This window comes from Alosa alosa, chromosome 19, assembly GCF_017589495.1.
Source record: "Alosa alosa isolate M-15738 ecotype Scorff River chromosome 19, AALO_Geno_1.1, whole genome shotgun sequence".
NCBI classification, from domain to species: domain Eukaryota; kingdom Metazoa; phylum Chordata; class Actinopteri; order Clupeiformes; family Clupeidae; genus Alosa; species Alosa alosa.
In genome coordinates, this window is record NC_063207.1 from 2,376,839 (window position 1) to 2,396,220 (window position 19,382).

General features: G+C 50.5%; 1 protein-coding gene across 1 annotated transcript in view; it reads left to right on the forward strand.

Annotated features, from left to right (window-relative positions):
• Positions 1-16,361, forward strand: part of LOC125284642 — a 21,305-nt gene extending 4,944 nt beyond the window's left edge. The window contains exons 3-6 of the mRNA XM_048228680.1: positions 4,673-7,923; positions 8,022-9,639; positions 9,933-10,144; positions 14,877-16,361. Coding sequence (XP_048084637.1) covers positions 4,673-7,923; positions 8,022-9,639; positions 9,933-10,144; positions 14,877-14,911 — 5,116 coding nt within the window. The 3' untranslated portion in view covers positions 14,912-16,361. The remainder of the gene's footprint in view (positions 1-4,672; positions 7,924-8,021; positions 9,640-9,932; positions 10,145-14,876) is intronic.
• The last annotated feature ends 3,021 nt before the right edge of the window (positions 16,362-19,382 follow it).

Genomic DNA, 19,382 nt, shown 5'->3' on the forward strand with positions numbered 1-19,382 from the left:
TAGACCACCAGCTATATAGTCCACTGTTATAGTCTACAACCTATATATCCACTCCTGTAGACCACCAGCTATATAGTCCACTGTTATAGTCTATAACCTATATATCCACTCCTATAAACCACCAGCTATATAGTCCACTGTTATAGTCTACAACCTATATATCCACTCCTATAGACCACAACCTATATACAGAATCCACTCCCATAGTCCACCAGCTATATAGTCCACAAGCTATATACAACCCCAAAAAGTTGGGACGTTGTGTAAAATGCAAATAAAAACAGATTGTGTACAGTATAGCAGCAAAACATAGAGCACATATCAAATATTGAAAATGCAAATTTAGGCTATTTCATGGAAAATATATGTTAATTTTGAATTTGATGTTAGCAACATGTTTCAAAAAAAGTTGGGACGGGAGCATGTCTACCACTGTGCTGCTTCACCTCTTCATTTAACACACTGCTGTAAATGTTTATGAACTGAGGAGACCATTTGCTAGAGTTTTGAGAATGAAATGTTGTCCCATTACTCCCCGATATAGGATTTCAGTTGCTCAACTGTATGGGGTATTCTTAGTCATGCTTTTCATTCCATTATGCACCTAATTTGACAAATCTGGACTGCAGACGGGCCAATTTAGCACCTGGACTCTTCCTCTATGGAGAAATACTATTTAAATATGTGCAGAATTCATTTTGGCATTGTTTTCCTGAAATATATTTAAGGTCGTCCCTGGAAAAGACATTGCCTGGATGGCAGTATATATTGCTCAAAACCTATATACATCATACAGAATTGATTGTGCTTTGCCAAATGTGCAAGATGCCCATGCTGTAGGCACTAATGCTCCTCCACACCATCATAGATGTTGGGTTTCGAACTGAGCACTAAAACAAGTTGGATAGGTTGGATACTTGGATAGGCGCTCTCCTCTTTAGCCCAGATGAGTCCACGATTTCCTAAAAGAATAGCAAACTTTGATTGGTCTAACCACAGGACCTTTTTCCACGTTACCTCAGTCCATTTTAAACAAGCTCAGGCCCAGATAAGAAGGTGGTATTTTCTGTATCATGTCTCAATACAAATGTAGCTGTTACAATTTTGGCTGCAGTTTTGGAATTAAGTATCAAACTGTGCACATACAGTAGACAATGTTTATCAGAGGTTTTCCTGAGCCCATACAATGACAGGTCTGGAAACAGGTCTGGTGTTGATGCAGTGCCATCTGATTTCCAAAAGACCACGACCATCCAATTTGTTTTTCAGCTCTTTCACTTGTTTGCAAAGATTTTTTTCATGATTCTCTGAATGTTTTAATAATATTATGTCCTGTAAATGATTGACTCCCCAAATACGTCACAATTTCATGTTAAGAAACATTACATTGACATTGTTTCATCATTTGTGCGCACAAGTTTACACAGAGTGATGAATACCCCTACATCTTTACTTCTAAGAGACCCTGCCTCTCTTGGATGCTCTTTTTCATACCCAATTGTGTTGCCAGTTACCCTAATTAGTTGTGAAACATTCTTCCTTTTGTTTTCTTTATCATTACACAACTTTTCCAGCATTTTTTTAGCCCCGTCCCAACTTTTTTTGAAACATGTTGCTGGTATCAAATTCGAAATTAACATATATTTTCCATGAAATCAAATTTGTAATTTTCAACATTTGATATGTTATCTGTGTCCTTATTGCAACTAAATATGAGTTTAAAGGTGCCATGTGTAATATCCGCCAAAAATCAATTCATACTCCACATTCCATAAAAGATGGAGGCAGTATACCTCCAGAAAGTGAGTTGGTCTACCCTAGAGTAACAACCGAGAAACGTGTATTGCAGTTTGGCTGGCGGTTATGTTGCCCGCATACCGCCTCCCATGGCCGAAGCTGGTATTATGACACCTGTCGGGCTGTGGCTAGTAATTTAGCATGCTAATTCTGGTTGATATCTCTGCAGCACTATACCTTGCCATTTTTTTAATGACATCATCACCCTTATTTCTTCTCATTCTTTTGATGCGTGTAGCTCATTTTTTGGATATTTTTACCTCAATTCTTACACATGGCACCTTTAAGAGATTTGCAGATTATTACATTCTGGTTTTATTTCACATTTTACACAATGTCCCAACTTTTTCTGTTTTGGGGTTGTAGTCCACTCCTATAGCCCACCAGCTATATAGTCCACTCCTATAACATAATTTCAATTTTTAATTTAATTTCACTTATAGAGTGCCAAAACATTTCACATGTCTCATGGCGCTTTACAGAGTGTTAAAACATTCAGAGAGAGCCCATGAGTAACAGGGGCGAGGAAAAACTCCCTAGAATTGGAGATACATATAGGAAGAAACCTCGAGCAGATCCACGACTCAAGGGTCAGTTACAGGGCAGTAAGGTCTGTATACATGATAAATGAAAGGTTAGTTAGGTGTAGAGAATAGAACATGGTGTTTAAAGCCACCTGAGGTATATGTTACAAAGAGGTAGGATGGTTACATATCCAGTATGATAATGCATGAATCCTATGTAGTGTCAGAAAGTTCAAATAGTCCAGTGTAGGGAATGAACTGTCCATAGGGATTAGGAGTTGTCGTAGGGCACGTAGTGGGTCGCTAGGCTGCGCGGGCCAGGGGTCCAGGTAAGGGGACAGCAACAGGCGATGATAGGGCAGTCATAGGGATGGGACTTCAACAAGAGCAACAGGCGATGGTAGGGCAGTCAGAGGGATGGGACTTCAGGTGCGATGAGGGCCAAACACAAGGATGGCATACCAGACCAAAAGCTATATAGACCGCTCCTATAATATAACAGACCACAAGCTATATAGACCACTCGCCGAGTCCCAAATAGACGCCTGTCTCTTTTACACGCCTGGTGTTGCTACAGGTTTGGATAAATAAAGGGTGGTTTCAAAACCCGGTATTATCGCCTGTTTAAGCCAGCTCCATGGTGCAGATCGGGCACGCTAACGTTATGGTTATGGATACGCTAATAGATGGCATTAATAAAAACTGCGGTGGTGAAAGCTAGAGTTCCAAATTGTTTGAACTTTTTCAATATGAACTATGCCTATGCTCTGACCACGGCATTGTTCAATTCATCCCATTTGTCTCAAATTTGCGCATTAAAATATTTTATGACAAGGATAGGTAAGGATATACTTATTTTTATGCTGGCAACAAAAAAGCGTTCATGAACGTAATTTTTTTTCTAAATGTGTACCACCATGGCGACAAAGAGAAAGAAGTAGACTATGATTTGGCAATGATTTGAAATGTAAGCTGACTGTTGTCAAATTTGCCAAACAAAATACGGGAGAAACTATGTTTCATTCTCTCTCATGCTGTTTCATTCGTTCCCACCAGGAGGGAGAATGAAATATTACGCTTGTCCCACTTTTGCATCACCATCGCCCTCAGAGACAGTTTGTGTGTGTGTGTGTGTGTATGTGTGTGTAAATGTTGGATATGTATGTGTATAATTCTCTATATCAGGACTGCCCAATTTGGCACTCGTTTTTTTTTTTTTTTTTGGCCCGAGCTATGGTCAGAATTTAATTTTGCCTCAACGCTCTAATCAAAGACTGGTTACAGTTCACTATCTGGCCACAGTTTAACATTGTTTTGGATGGGGCGATAGGGGGGCGCTATTGAGCCTCTGTCAGCGCGGATCCATAGTCATGATGATGACGAGAGAGAGGAGAGCTGATTATATGTGTTCCACTTCAGATTTATGGAAACCTATTGTGTTGCACAGTGCACACAAAGTTAAACAAATATATGGTTTATATTTAAATATGTTTCCATTCCTGAAAAAAAAGATTGTTCTGAATTTGTGCCATAGGGGCATGTTGAGTTCTATATTATTCATGCAAATAACTTTCTTCCAAGACATAGGCTCTGTTTGAAATGGAAGGTTGAAATGGAAAGGAACTGCCAATCACAGCTGTGGTGGAAAGTAATTTGGTTTACTGAAGCACTGTAATAAAGCAACCAAGTGTTTTAAAGTTCTTGTGCTTTACCCATTCCCATTTCCCACTTCCGAGTTCCCAGTTCCCACTTCCACCCACATTTCAGAGGGGCATATGTTACGTTCAACATATTGTAAGTCAGGAAATTGTTGATCGGTGCTTTCCAACCTTTTTGTCATCTCACATCTTGTATTCACCATGCAATGTCTAATGTGTGTTGTTATTTACCATGCAATGTCTAATGTGTGTTGTTATTTACCATGCAATGTCTAATGTGTGTTGTTATTTACCATGCAATGTCTAATGTCCAATGTCTCCAAGGGGGCAGCCCTACTGGTTAGCGCTTCGGACTTGTAACCGGAGAGTTGCCAGTCCGAACCCCGACCATTAGGCACGGCTGAAGTGTCCACTGCTCACTGCGCCGGGATTAGTGTGTGCTTCACCTCACTGTGTGTTCACTGTGTGCTGAGTGTGTTTCACTAATTCATGGATTGGGATAAATGCAGAGACCAAATTTCCCTCACAGGATCAAAAGAGTAAATATACTTATACTTATACTTATACTTAATGTTTGTTGTTTGTGTAGGTTCTGACATCTGTTGTTGTTGCAGGTTCCAGTGTGTGTTCCTTGTTTTTGCAGATGCTAGTGATTCTCTGTGCAGGTTCTGACGTACACCTCTGTGGTTGCAGGTTCTATGACGCGCCCAGCCTGACGTTCTCGGAGCACCCTGAGGAGCGGGACGTATCGTACTGGCGGCGGCGCGGACAGGACTTCAGTGCTCTGCTGGACTACGCTGACCCCCGTGAGCTGCGTCTGTCTGGGGGCCTGTGGCGCGGCGGCGTGGGGTTCGCCCCTGAGGAGCTGAGAGCTGATAGGCCGGTGGCGCGCTGGGAGGAGCCTCCGAGCTGGCAGCAGAGGGAGCCGGCGGCTGCGGCGGTGTTGGCGGCGGCGGACTCGGGGCCAGAGACGCTGCGTGTGAGTGTGACCGGTGACAGGAAGTGCCAGAGCCTGGGCACGGAGGAGTGGCGTCCGGCCGTGGGGCTCGGCCGCCAGCTGTCCGACAGCGAAGCAGAGCGCTGGGCTCAGGAGCAGCAGCTGCAGCTGCGTCTGCGGCCACATGAGGGCGCTGTGGTGCCTGTCGTCCGGCAGAAGTCCCAGTCCCTCCCACGCGTGCTCTCGCCCGAGGACCCGCAGTATGCCGACCCCCCCTCCACTGGCCCCCCCGCCCTGCCCATCGCCCCGAGACTGAACGGCAGCGCCCTGTATGGACGTTACCCCAGCGACTGGGCCAGTGGTGGGGAGCGGTGGGCTTGTCAAGGTCAAGTTCAAGGTCAAAGTCAGAGTCAATTGCAGAGCCAAGGGCAAATTCAAGGGCAGATTCAGAGTCAGAGTCACTTCCAAGGTCACGGGAGCACTGCAGTCGTACCAAAGCCTCGGTTCAGCCGGCCTGTGAAGCCCCCGTCTTACGAAACCCACCAGCAGAGCCGGGGTAGCTGGGAGACCCTGTCCTCTGAGCCCGCGGCCAAACACAGGGACAGGCCACTTGCTTATCCCCAGAACATAGAGCCTCTCAGAGACCGATCCCTTTGCCTGTCACAGAGTTCAGAGCCTCTCAGAGACCGATCTCTTTGCCTGTCACAGAGTTCAGAGCCTCTCAGAGACCGATCCCTCTGCCTATCACAGAGTTCAGAGCCTCTCAGAGACCGATCCCTCTGCCTATCACAGAGTTCAGAACTGCTCCGAGACCGGTCACTCTGTGTCTCACAAAGCTCGGAGCCTTTCAGAGATCGGTCACTCTGCCTCTCTCAGAGTTCAGAACCACTTAGGGACCGTTCACTTTGCCTCTCTCAGAGTTCAGAACCACTTAGGGACCGTTCCCTTTGCCTATCCCAAAGTTCAGAACCCCTCAGAGACCGGTCGCTTTGTCTATCCCAAAGTTCAGAACCATTACGTGACCGGTCACTCTGCCTGTCTCAGAGCTCAGAACCGTTGCGAGACCGACCCCTTTGTCTCTCACAGAGCGCGGAGCCCTTGAGGGACCTACGAGACCGGCCATTATGTCTGTCTCAAAGCGCAGAACCCCTCAGAGATCTCAGAGACCTTAGAGACCGGTCCATTTGCTTCTCGCAGAGCGCAGAACCTCTCCGGGACCTCAGAGACCGGTCCATTTGCTTCTCGCAGAGCGCAGAGATCCTGAGAATGGACGTGAGACCCGACCTGTTACCCCACGACCTCTACGGCTCAGGGGTCGAGCCGCCGGGGTACAACCCCCCCCCCTCGTACCGCAGGATGCCCCCGCACAGGGGCCTGATCAGCTACCGCGCGGATGCGGCGCACCTCCGGTGGAAGCGCGAGCCTGTGAGTGCCGAGATGGGCAGGTGGTTCTCTCGGCAGCCGCCGGCCATTACATGGACCGACCACCGCTGGGACGACCGGAGCTTGGCCCTGGCCCGAAAGCCGCTGCCTCCGGCTCCGGCGGTTCCGGCTCGGACTGGCCTGGTACAGTACCTTCCCTTCGACGACCTGCGCATCAGGCACATTTCCGCAGGCGCCAGCAACAACGCTGTCGCGCTGCCGGACCCGACAGAAAAGATGCGGCACCACGCGAACAAAGATCTTCCCACTCCTCCTGCGGTTGTAGGACAATCCACACATGACAGTAGTGCCTTCCTGCCCGCACAGGTTGCCGGCGGCAACAACGCCGACGCCGGCCACAAACCAGCCCCCGGCGACCAGGAGCACGCTGGAGGCCGCTGGCAGTGGGGTGCGGCGGCCAAGCCCAGCGAGGCTGTAGCAGTGGACCAGAGCGTCCCCAAGTTCCACGCCACCTTCCCAGCGCGACCCCCTCAGCCGGCCAGGATAGAGCGACCACCCGAGCCGCCCAAACGGCCTGAGAAGTTACCGGAACCACCGAAGCGGCCTGACAGGCCACCGGAGCTGCCTAAAAGGCCGCCGCCGCCGATCGAGAGACCCGCCGAACAGCCGAAACGAACGGACGTGAGCGCGACGGATCAGCAGGGCAAGGGTCCCAAGCCTCCTCCAGACAAAGGCTCGTCAGAGAGCCTGTCCCACATGAAGAGGCCCGACCCTCCCCCAGAGCCCCCGCCTCCGCCGCCCCCCGCGCCGCCAGAGAAGCCCAAGAGCATGAAGAGGAAGCTGAACGAGACCATCTTCTGCCTGGTGTCCGTGCCTGCCGTGCTGGCGCAGTCGCACGCTGACGCAGCATCTCGGGACCAGAACAACAATGACGAGGAGAAGCTGCTGCCGGCAGACGAGGGCTCCCCGGTACGTGTGCCACCACCGCCCCCCAGCACCCCCAGCGAGAAGAGCAACACGCTGAGCTCTGGGCCCAACCAGAGCCTCAAGAGCACATCCACCACCTCCACGGACCTGGAGCTGCAGGCGCTGACTGGCAGCGTGTCCAGCAGCCGCATGTCGTCCACCCGGAGGCCCCACCACCACCACCACCGCCGGCGTGACTCCCGGCCCAGCAAGCCCAACCCCCACGATGCACTGCGCCGGTACTCGGGTGCCTGGCCGGGGGACCAGTACCGCGACCAGGAGACACAGACGAGCCCAGAGCCAGCCAAAAGCGCGCCTGCAGCCACCGCTGGCACCACTGCTGCTCCCGCCACCACCACCACCACCACTGCTCCAGGTCCCGCCAACAACACGGAAGCACAACAGCCTGCAGCACCCACAGCACCCCCTGCAGGAGCCCCCGGAGCTGCCAGCGGTGCAGGGCCACCAGGCCCAGAGTGCCCCCCTCCTGACACAGGACCAGGAGCAGGACCAGAGAGCAGCAGCAGTGGAGGAGGTGGTGGTGGTGGTGGTGGCGGCAGCGGGACCCCCTTTGGGTACCCGATGAAGGGCCAGAAGCGGCTGAAACCGTCCAGCAACAGCGCCTTCTCCCGGACAGGCACCTTCTCCAAGAGCACAGGCTCCGGACACAAGGCTCCGCTGCACCCTCCACCACACCCTCCACCCCCACCCCCAACCAGCCCCCAGCTCAGACCACACCCACCCCCCCACCGGGAGGGCCCCCGGCGGCCATCATGCCCGCCGCGCAGGGAGACGGGCCCACGAAGCCCGGTCCGGCCCCCTCCGAGGCGTTTGGCCAGTTCCTACTGAAGCCCGTGAGCCGTCGCCCTGGCGACGCCATCGAGGAGCTGGAGAGCATCCACAAGGAGGCCCAGGAGCAGACAGCAGGCAAGCGACCCAGCATGGACCAGTGCATCGAGGACCTCAACGAGGCCTACAAGGACATCCTGGAGCTCAGCACTGCCAGCAACAACCTGGTCACCTTGCCTAGCCTGGCCAGCAACAGCCTGTCCTGCCTGTCCAACAACTTGGTCACCCTGCCTAGCCTGGCCAGCAACAGCATGTCAGCGCTGGGCAATATTCACCACGGCTCCTCCATGCTGATTCCTGACCGCATCAAAGCCAAGCTAGCATCCAGCGAGCCCATGGTTGGGCCGAAGCCTGGGGGTGGCAGCCTGCGGTCCGCCGGGCTGGAGAGCTGGGCAGGTGCGGTGCTGGGCGGTGACCCGGAGTATCGAGAGGTGAAGAGTGCCTTCTCCCGACCGTCCACCGGCAAGAGCGTGAGCTTCAGCAAGCACCTGCGGGAGGAGATATGCGCCGCCGGCCCGTCCACCTCTTCATGCTCCGAGACCGGCTTCCGTGACTACCGCTCTGTCGTGTCCGCCCTCTCCCAACGCCGCTCCATGGACGGACGAACGGTCAACCTGGACTTCCCGCCGTCGAAGGACAGCCCGCCCAAAGACGAGGCTCCGAGCACGAGCACACAGCAGCAACCCCCTCCTGTCGCGGGCCCCAGTGGCCTTGCAGCGGCGGAGGTGCCCTGGGCTGACCGCCAACCCATGCAGGACGCGTCCACCCTCACCAGCCCCCCCGACTACGAGCACATATGCCAGTCTCTGCAGCAGGGCCGAGACCCAGCCCAGGGGCCGCCGGTGGTCAAACCCAAAGTGCCCGGCGGTGGGGGTGGCGGTGGTGGGGCTGAGGGCCCTGTGGGGCCAGCAGGGGGCGCCGTGGCACGGGAGGAGTGCTGCTACTGCCAGATGGAAGTCGAGAGGCTAAGGCTGGAGCAGATGGCGGCGGCCACCGTCGCCAGGGACGACCAGGGCTCTGGGTTCGCTGTGGTAACGGTGGGGCAGGGTGGCCGCTTCCTCGGTGGTGAGGGTGAGGTCATGGCGGTGCCTCCTGATTGGAAGAGGCAGCTGTCTTTGGCGGAGAAACACCTGGAGACGCTCATCACGGGAGAGAGGAGCGCCGGCGCAGAGGCTGAGCCTCCAGGAGATGCCGACCTGCAGATCGATCCAGAACCAGCGCCAAGCGAGGACAAGCCCACGCAGACCCTGGCCAACCTGGACCAGAGAGACCTGGTGCCAGACGAGAAGAACCGGACCGGTTCTCCGACAGCAGAACCGGGTCCAGCTGAGCCCGGCTCCGAGGAGGAGGACGGACATGAGGGCGGCGGCGGGCAGGAGCCGGTGCGCATGCGGCGGGAGCCTTGCGCCGCGGCGGTACATGCTTACCCCGGGCTTGACCCCGCCCTGCTGCAGGAGTTCCCTCCTGACAGACTTCCTCTGTCCGTGCCGCCCAATCACAGCCGTCGACTCTCATTGGGCCCAGACTGGGAGAGGCGAGACTTTGAGGAGGAGAGGGGAGGGGCCAGAGAGAGGCGTTCCCTGGACGCGGAGTGGCGGCGGGGTGTGTGTGGCGGCGAGAGGTGGGGATTGGAGGATGACAGGAAGGGGGGGAGGGGTCAAGAGAATGTTGGACATGAGAGGGAGAGGGGGGGGAGGGGCCAAGCACAGAGGATGGGAGGGGCCTGCAGGATGATGGACAGCATGTGCTGTCCAGTGAAGGGGCAGGAAAGCTGATTGAGGGGCGGGACTGTGCCACAGATGGACAGGAGGGGGCGGGGCCAGAACGACGGGGGCGTGTCCCATCTCAGAGAATCGAGGCGCTGCAGGAGAGGCTGGCCTCATCGCCAGGACGGGTTGCTAAGGAGAGGATAGCCCGCATGAAGGAGGTGGACTCGGTGTCGCGCATCAGACGGCTCAGCCAACGCAGCACCAGCTGGGATGGGGAGGAGACCGCCCCACTGCCCCAGGACACACACAACTCTCCCGCAGGTAACACAGGTAACACACACACACACACACACACACACGAAGGCCCCCACCGCCCCAGGAAACACACACATCTCCCGCAGGTAACACACACACACACACACACACACACACGGGCCCCCACCGCCCCCAGGAAACACACACCTCTCCCGCAGGGTAACACACACACACACACACACACACACACGGGCCCCCACCGCCCCAGGAAACACACACATCTCCCGCAGGTAACACACACACACACACACACACACACAAAGGCCCCCACCGCCCCAGGAAACACACACCTCTCCCGCAGGTAACACACACACACACACACACACACACACACACACGAAGGCCCCCACTGCCCCAGGACACACACACCTCTCCCGCAGGTAACACACACACACACAGGGCCCCACTACCCCAGGACACACACACCTCTCCCGCAGGTAACACACACACACACACACACACACACACACACACAGGCCCCCACTGCCCCAGGACACACACACCTCTCCCGCAGGTAACACACACACACAGGCGCCCACCGCCCCAGGACACACACACCTCTCCCACAGGTAACACACACACACACACACACAGACAGGCCCCCACCGCGTACCTATCTGCACATTATCTGTTTTAACACCGTGTGATATTTTACATCTCATGTTTTGCATTTTCATGCACTGGTAATTCCTTGGAGTTCATAGCTTAGCATAAACAGTTCTAATCACTTGGAGTCTATGGAGTTCATAGCTTAGCATAAACAGTTCTAATCACTTGCAGTCTATGGAGTTCATAGCTTAGCATAAACAGTTCTAATCACTTGGAGTCTATGAGTTCATAGCTTACAGTAGCATAAACAGTTCTAATCACTTGGAGTCTATGAGTTCATAGCTTAGCATAAACAGTTCTAATCACTTGGAGTCTATGAGTTCATAGCTTAGCATAAACAGTTCTAATCACTTACAAGTATATGGAGTTCATAACTTAGCATAAACAGTTCTAATCACTTGGAGTCTATGAGTTCATAGCTTAGCATAAACAGTTCTAATTACTTGGAGTCTATGAGTTCATAGCTTAGCATAAACAGTTCTAATCACTTAAAGTCTATGAAGTTCATAGCTTAGCATAAACAGTTCTAATCACTTGGAGTCTATGGAGTACAGCCATCACTCATAAAACTTATACTACGTTAACGATAATTCTTTTCATTGTTACCAGATGCTGTCATAAATACCAGGCTGTGGAAAATATATTTAAAAACAATATCACAGAGGTTAGTCTCACTGAAAGGGACCCAAGTATTCTTAGAACATATGGAGTTTGTTCAGGGTACTAAGCCACGTTACTCATAGGATTCCATAAAAAAAAAAACATTCCAGTGGAACGGTCCAGACCCCATGTCTGGAATCTCCCTTTTCAGATGATATCTGGATGTACAGCCTAGTGTTTCTCAAAGTGTGATCCGGGGACCACTGGTGGTCCGCAAGCTATCCCAAGTGGTCCGCGAGCAGACGTGGTAAAATATGATAGTTGTTTGCAATATTGAACCAACTTGTATGTAAATCCAAACAGTTCTGCGACACTGCCTATGTAAGGTAACCTGACTCGCCAGATGAATTTCGTTCCGCCTAGCTCCACTCATCCATCTGGGACCGATCCATTGGAGTGGTGCTTCAGAAGGCTGGGCCTTTTCAAAAAATCCTTTTTATTGGATAAGCCACTTGTCCGTCATCTATTGACGTGCTACTTCAACCACTCACATCGAAGCCAACCCGTGACGCTGAGAACAGTCTCACAGTCGCTTCTACGCTACGTCACATCTATGAAACTCCCGCCCTACGTCCTGATTGGCTCTACCATAGAATCTCGTGCCGAAATCACTCTCAACGGAAGAGGTCCCAGATGGATGTGAGTGGAGCTAGGCGGAGCTAAGCGGAACGAAATTCATCTGGCGAGGGTCAGGTTATATGTAAGGTACGTCAGTTTAAATCATATGAATCCTCTGACACAATAAGCAAGAGGGAAAGACAATGAGCAAGGTGGTTCAGTGAGTAGGCCTATTATGTAGTTACATACTGTTGAAGTAGGTCTACTGTTTTTTTTTTTTATCTAGGTGGTCCGTGAGTTTTTTTATATTGGTTAAGTGCTCCTTGGCCTGAAAAAGTTTGAGAAAGACTGATTTAAAGGGAGGAGGACATACTTCTGTCAGACTGGGATTCAAGCCCTTGTTGCAGAGACTAATTTAATCTCAACTCAATGTACAGAATTGTCATTTAAGGTTTTCACAGTGGGCCACAGTGAAATGACACACACAGGCGCACGCACAGAGAGAGAGAGAGATTCACACTCTCACAGTAAACAGGGAATTGAGTGATAGCAATACATTCATCCTGTGTTATGATATCATGAATGATATTATATATTTCTCTATAATTAAGTCACATTTTCAGGATTTTAAGACATGCTAGGGTTGTCATTCAAATAATATAACGGGAGATCCTATTGCAGTCAAATTACAGGTACACTGAAATCTCAAAACCTTTCATACCACATCTGACCACTAGATGGAGCTGAATGCTTTGAAGTTGGTTTCAGAGGCCCATCATTTGGGCCCTTTCAGTGCCAGTGCTCACATTTCACCCAGCGTCTGTCCACCGTCAATCTGGTAATGACCAAACCAGACGCTTGAGATTACACACCTCCAAACCAGACGCCTGTACTGAGATTATACACCTCCAAACCAGACGCCTCAACTGAGATTATACACCTCCAAACCAGACGCCTCAACTGAGATTACACACCTCCAAACCAGACGCTACTGAGATTATACACCTCCAAACCAGACGCATCTACAGAGATTATACACCTACAAACCAAACGCCTCCACTGAGATTATACACCTCCAAACCGGACGCCTCAACTGAGATTACACACCTCCAAACCAGACGCTACTGAGATTATACACCTCCAAACCAGACGCCTCTACAGAGATTATACACCTCCAAGCGAGATTACACCTCCATACCAGACACCTTTACTGAGATTATACACCTCCAAACCAGACGCCTCAACTGAGGTTACACACCTCCAAACCAGACGCCTGTACTGAGATTATACACCTCCAAACCAGACGCATCTACAGAGATTATACACCTACAAACCAAACGCCTCCACTGAGATTATACACCTCCAAACCGGACGCCTCAACTGAGATTATACACCTCCAAACCGGACGCCTCATCTGAGATTATACACCTCCAAACCGGACGCCTCAACTGAGATTACACACCTACAAACCAGACGCCTTTACTGAGGGATCTGTATATGCTGAGATTATACACCTCAGGCTCCAGGTTGCTCTGAGCAGAACAGTAGATAATTTATGTGATATGACACAGTAGATGTGATATTATGGAGCACAATCTGATGGTGTCTCCGCAGATGTGATATTAAAGGGAACAAGCTGAAGGTGTCTCGGCGGAAATTATATTATGTGATATTATGGAGCACTTTTATTATAAGTTTTACTGTAGTTTTTTTTAAGGGAGTGTGAGGATGAAAGGAGACATGATAGTGATCATGATGTTGTCTCAGAAAAACTCTCTGTTCTCTCTGAAGCACTGGCAGAACTCAGATGATCATGATGTTGTCTCAGAAAAACTCTCTGTTCTCTCTGAAGCACTGGCTGAATTCAGATGATCATGATGTTGTCTCAGAAAAACTCTCTGTTCTCTCTGAAGCACTGGCTGAACTCAGATGATCATGATGTTGTCTCAGAAAAACTCTCTGTTCTCTCTGAAGCACTGGCTGAACTCAGATGATCATGATGTTGTCTCAGAAAAACTCTCTGTTCTCTCTGAAGCACTGGCTGAACTCAGATGATCATGATGTTGTCTCAGAAAAACGCTGTTCTCTCTGAAGCACTGGCTGAATTCAGATGATCATGATGTTGTCTCAGAAAAAACTCTCTGTTCTCTCTGAAGCACTGGCTGAATTCACATGACCACAAATGTGCCGTGTCCATTCTCAAAGACACGTTTCCTTTTTCTCACTGGAGAACGTCATACGGTCAGGGAAAGATGTACAGAAACATTCTTGAAGACTTAGGACAAGACAACTAAGACAGTTTGACTGCACTTGCACCAAGCTGCCTAACTATATGAAGCCGGGTGTTTCAACGTGGGTCGCATTGTTTGGTTGTTGTTTCAACGTGGGTCGCATTGTTTGGTTGGTGTTTCAACGTGGGTCGCATTGTTGGGTTGGTGTTTCAACGTGGGTCACATTGTTGGGTTGGTGTTTCAACGTGGGTCGCATTGTTGGGTTGTTATTTCAACGTGGGTCGCATTGTTGGGTTGTTGTTTCAACGTGGGTCGCATTGTTGGGTTGTTGTTTCTGCAGCAAAAGATTGTTGGGGTTCTTCCAGTCAGCTCTGATCACGGCTGCCTCTAATACAGAAACCCCTAATACAGAACAGCCCCTAATACAGAACTGCCCTCTGTGATGCATACATAAATGCAGTAAACATCACCAAAACCAAAGCAGATAAATACATAATTTATTGTGACTAGAGATGTAACAGTATTATGATGATGATGATGGACGATGCATTTCCTGTTTCTGTGTCTACTGAAAGCACTAGTTATGTATTTCCTGTCTGTAGTGATTTATTTCCCGTTTCTGTCTGTAGTGATGCATTTCCTGTTCCTGCCTCTAGTGATGTGTTTCCTGTCTGTTTCAGATGTGACAGAGCTGAGCCACATAGAGGACGTCTGACGCTGAGAGCCATGATCATCTCCACACAAGGCCAAGGTCATCTCCACACAAGGCCAAGGTCATCTCCACACAAGGCCAAGGTCGTTTCTCCACAAGAGCAAAGGTCATCTGTACAGACTGGCCAGCCTCCAGCACTGTGACCTGGCTATGACCTCCGCAAGAATGCCTTCACCTCATAACCCTCTCACCTCTCCGCTCACTCGTACATCTTCACACACACACACACACACACACACACACACACACACACACACACACACACACACACAAATGTACAAATGTGCACAAACATGACACATACACTCACACAAACACAGACATACATGCATCCAACCCATGTAGACATGCATAAGCACACAAACAGACACACACAAACACACAAACACACACACACACACACACACACACACACACACACACACACACACACACAGAAATGGCCTTTTACTCCGACGAGAGCATTGTGTATGAGCCGCTCCTGGCCCGGGCCCTAGGTCCCCGCAAGTGCTGTCCCACTGCCAAAGGGAGCTGACCCTTAGCAACCCGCTCTAGCAACCACCTCCTCACCCCACTCACCAGCCCCCCCAGTGCTCCCCGACTGACTGACTGCCATGGAAACCATTTTCACCCCACCGTCCCCTAGCATCCCATAATACCCCGTACACACACACACGCACACACACACACACACACACACACACACACACACACACAATACACGCACACACACACACACACACACACACACACACACACACACACTCCTCCACTGCACGGAGCAAGTGGAGTGGCATCTGTAGCGACGCTTCATCTGTAGCGACGCTTCATCCTGGGTGCGTACGGATCCCAACCCCAATCCCCAACCCCTCCCTCCTCTGCCTCATTGCCCTTGTCTGTGTGGAAATATGAATGTACCAAAAACACTCTGCTTCTGCCCCCCCCCCATTGTCCTGGTCTGCGTTGTGTGAAGCCCGTCGGCTGATCAGACGAGACCCCTCCCCCCACACCCCCCCAGAGTGCAGGGCAGGAGCAGAACAGCAATGGAATGGAATGGAGGAATGGAATGGCTGGAGAACTGTTCCTCTGGATCCGCTTATCACTGATTGGCTGATTACTGACTGGCTGATCAATGATTGGCTGATCACTGACTGGCTGATTACTGACTTGCTGATCACTGACTGGCTGATCACTGATTGGCTGATCACTGATTGGCTGATCACTGACTGGCACTGACTGGCTGGAGAACTGTTGCTCTGGATCCGCTGATCGCTGATCACTGACTGGGAGCCTATCAGCACAGACGTTGATTCAGACCCTCTCTGTCCTTCTCTCTTCTGTTGGTTTGTTAGTTTTGTTTGTTAGTTTTGTTTGTTAGTTTTGTTTGTTTGTTTGTTTGTTTGTTTGTTTGTTTTGGGGTTTACCGTGCCCACAGTGCCAGCTGTCTGCCTGCTATTGGGGGGGTGGGGTGGGGGCTCAATGCCATCCACTCAACTCTGTATGGCCACACCGCACGGAACCACGCCACGCCACACCGCACGGAACCACGCCACACCGCACAGAACCACGCCACGCCACACCGCACGGAACCACGCCACGCCACACCACACGGAACCACGCCACACCGCACGGAACCACGCCACACCGCACGGAACCACGCCACGCCACACCGCGACGAACCACGCCATTACCGCGATGGAACTACGCACGCTTTCACGCCATTACACCGCGACGGAACCACGCCGCCATTAATCGCACGGAACCACGCCACACCACACCGCACAGAACCACGCCACGCCACACCGCACGGAACCACGCCACACCACACCGCACGGAACCACGCCACACCACACGGAACCACGCCACACCACACCGCACGGAACCACGCCACACCGCACGGAACCACGCCACACCACACCGCACGGAACCACACCACACCGCACGGAACCACGCCACGCCACACCGCACAGAACCACGCCACACCGCACGGAACCACGCAAGACCTGAACACGCAGGACCACTCCTGAACACGCAGGACCCGTGGCTGGATTAGGAGTCTTTCCTAGCGGGCAGACACCCACGGGTTAACCCTGCGCTGACCCCAGGACATGGGCGGGGCTAACCCTGCGCTGACCCCGGGACATGGGCGGTGATTGGCGAGTGTGGTCGGGCGAGGGGCTCGAGGCGGATCGAGGGCTGACGGGCCGGACGGGGGTGGACGGGGTCCGGGAGGCCTTGGGCCGCAGGCTGCTGAGGCACTCTGGGTATGGTGATGTACAGTAGCATTGCAATTACAGGGTACTTAGATCATGGCTACGCTTTCTACCAGTAGATCTGCTCCCAGCACTGGACGTAGAATGGATGAGGTGTCGGCCACGTCATTATCATTGCAGAATAATGAAAACCCAACGAATAAAATGAAAATGTAGAAAATATTTGGGAAACCTTTTCGCTGTTCATGCACCACAACTTCAAACACTTTATATACAAACGTTTGGTTCTAGGTTTCTGGCCAGGGGAACGTTTGGTTCTAGGTTCCTGGCCAGGGGAACGTTTGGACCAGAACTTCACCACCTCTGACGGCAGGTCCAGGGGACCACGCTGTGGTGTCCTCTCATCAGAGAAGCTGATTGGTTTGTAAGTCACTGCATAATGCCCTGATTGGTTTCTACGACTCTCAGCCAAGCACTGATTGGTTGGCACATTGATGAATAACACTCTGATTGGTTTATATTATCATTGTCTGGTGTTTTTACTCAGCTGGCCAGCTAAATTGGGAAGGCCAACAAGTGCCAACGAGAAATGCCACAGGCTGATTGCCGCTACAGAGAACGCTGACGAAGGGTGATGACAGTACAGAAAGAGAGGGATGAAAAGAGAGCAGATGAAGAGAGGATATGGAAGACATATATATTTAAATATATATTAAGAGAGATATATGAAGAGAGGATATTATTATGCAGAGGAAGATATATGATTTAAAGAGGATATTATGGAAAATATATTTTAAGGGATGAGCAGAGTGAAGAGAGAGAATGATGAAGAGATTTAAGGAAGAGTCTTAAACATATTTTTTGACTCCAGTCAAGACAGAAAACATATTATTATTTTAATTCCAGCCTATTTACTGAAGAAACCCAAAACATTACTTTTTTAATTCAAAATGATATCAATATTTTTAAAACATATATTTTATCTAAATGACATTGCCATTTTAAAAAACATTTATTTCATATTTTTAATTTTAAAGAGAGTTTATCAAGATGCTTTAAACATTATACATGGACTGAAGGGAATTTAAATTTATTTACTGCTATTTCTAAATATTATTATTTTAATTAAAATGACCAGAGTTTTAAAACATATTTTTAATCAAATGAGTTTAATGGAAAAGGAGGTCATTTTAAGAGATTTATGAAGAGAGGAGCAGAGTGGAAGAGAGGAAGGACTGCACACAGAGTCAGAGCAATATCAGTCAGCCTGGGACAGGCAGGAACCACACACGTAGGCACACACACATTTGGAAAAGATCCATCTGTGGAAACACACACACATCTGTCAGTGCTGTGTGCGTGTGTTTGTATGTGTGCCTGAGGGTGTCTGTATGTCAAAGCAGAGGTGTGTGTGTGTGTAAGTGTGTGTCTCTATGTAAGCTTTTTCTGCTCATCATTTTGTTCAAGGCACATGGTGTAGCTGAGGGAGAAGCATTGCGTTGAATATTTATTTTTGTTATCATTGAAAACTGTTATCCAGTCTGCATAATGTACAAAATAAAAACGCAGTATTTTTTAAATATTTTATGATATATTTTGTATGTAAGCCATGACCTTTGATTTGTATGCTCCCGCTGGGCCAAAGAAAAGCCATGTCATTGTCATTGGTCAGAGAAGATGATTGACCTGGAACAGCCAATGATCTCATTGGTCAGAGAAGATGATTGACCTGATCTCATTGGCCAGAGAAGAGGACTGACCTTTGACCTGGAAACCTGGCCTGTCTCGTCGTTTCCATTGACCCCTTGATGACCCTTTGAACTTTGACCTGGGGAGTGGACTTTGGCTGTGGGACCTGGGCGGTGTAGCGCCATAGTAACGTCACCGTGACACCACGGCAACAGTAGCCATGGCAGCCTGGACCACGGGCACACACACTCTTCCCTGTGTTTTGTTTGTGTGTGTGTTTGTATGTGTGTGTGTGAGTGTGTTTGTGTGTGCATGTGTGTGTATGTGTGTGTGTGTTTGTATGTGTGTGTGTGTGTGTGTGTGTTTGTATGTGTGTGTGGTGTGTTTGTATGTGTTTGTATGTGTGTGTGTGTGTGTGTGTGTGTGTGTGTGTGTGTGTGTGTGTGTGTGTGTGTGTGTGTCGAGGGGAGAGGGGCATGACACGCATGGCAACAGCTAGCGAATAACATCCATTGTTTTCTTCCTCAGCTTTTCTGGGTTGTGTGTGTGTGTCTGTTCCTCAGCTCTTCTGG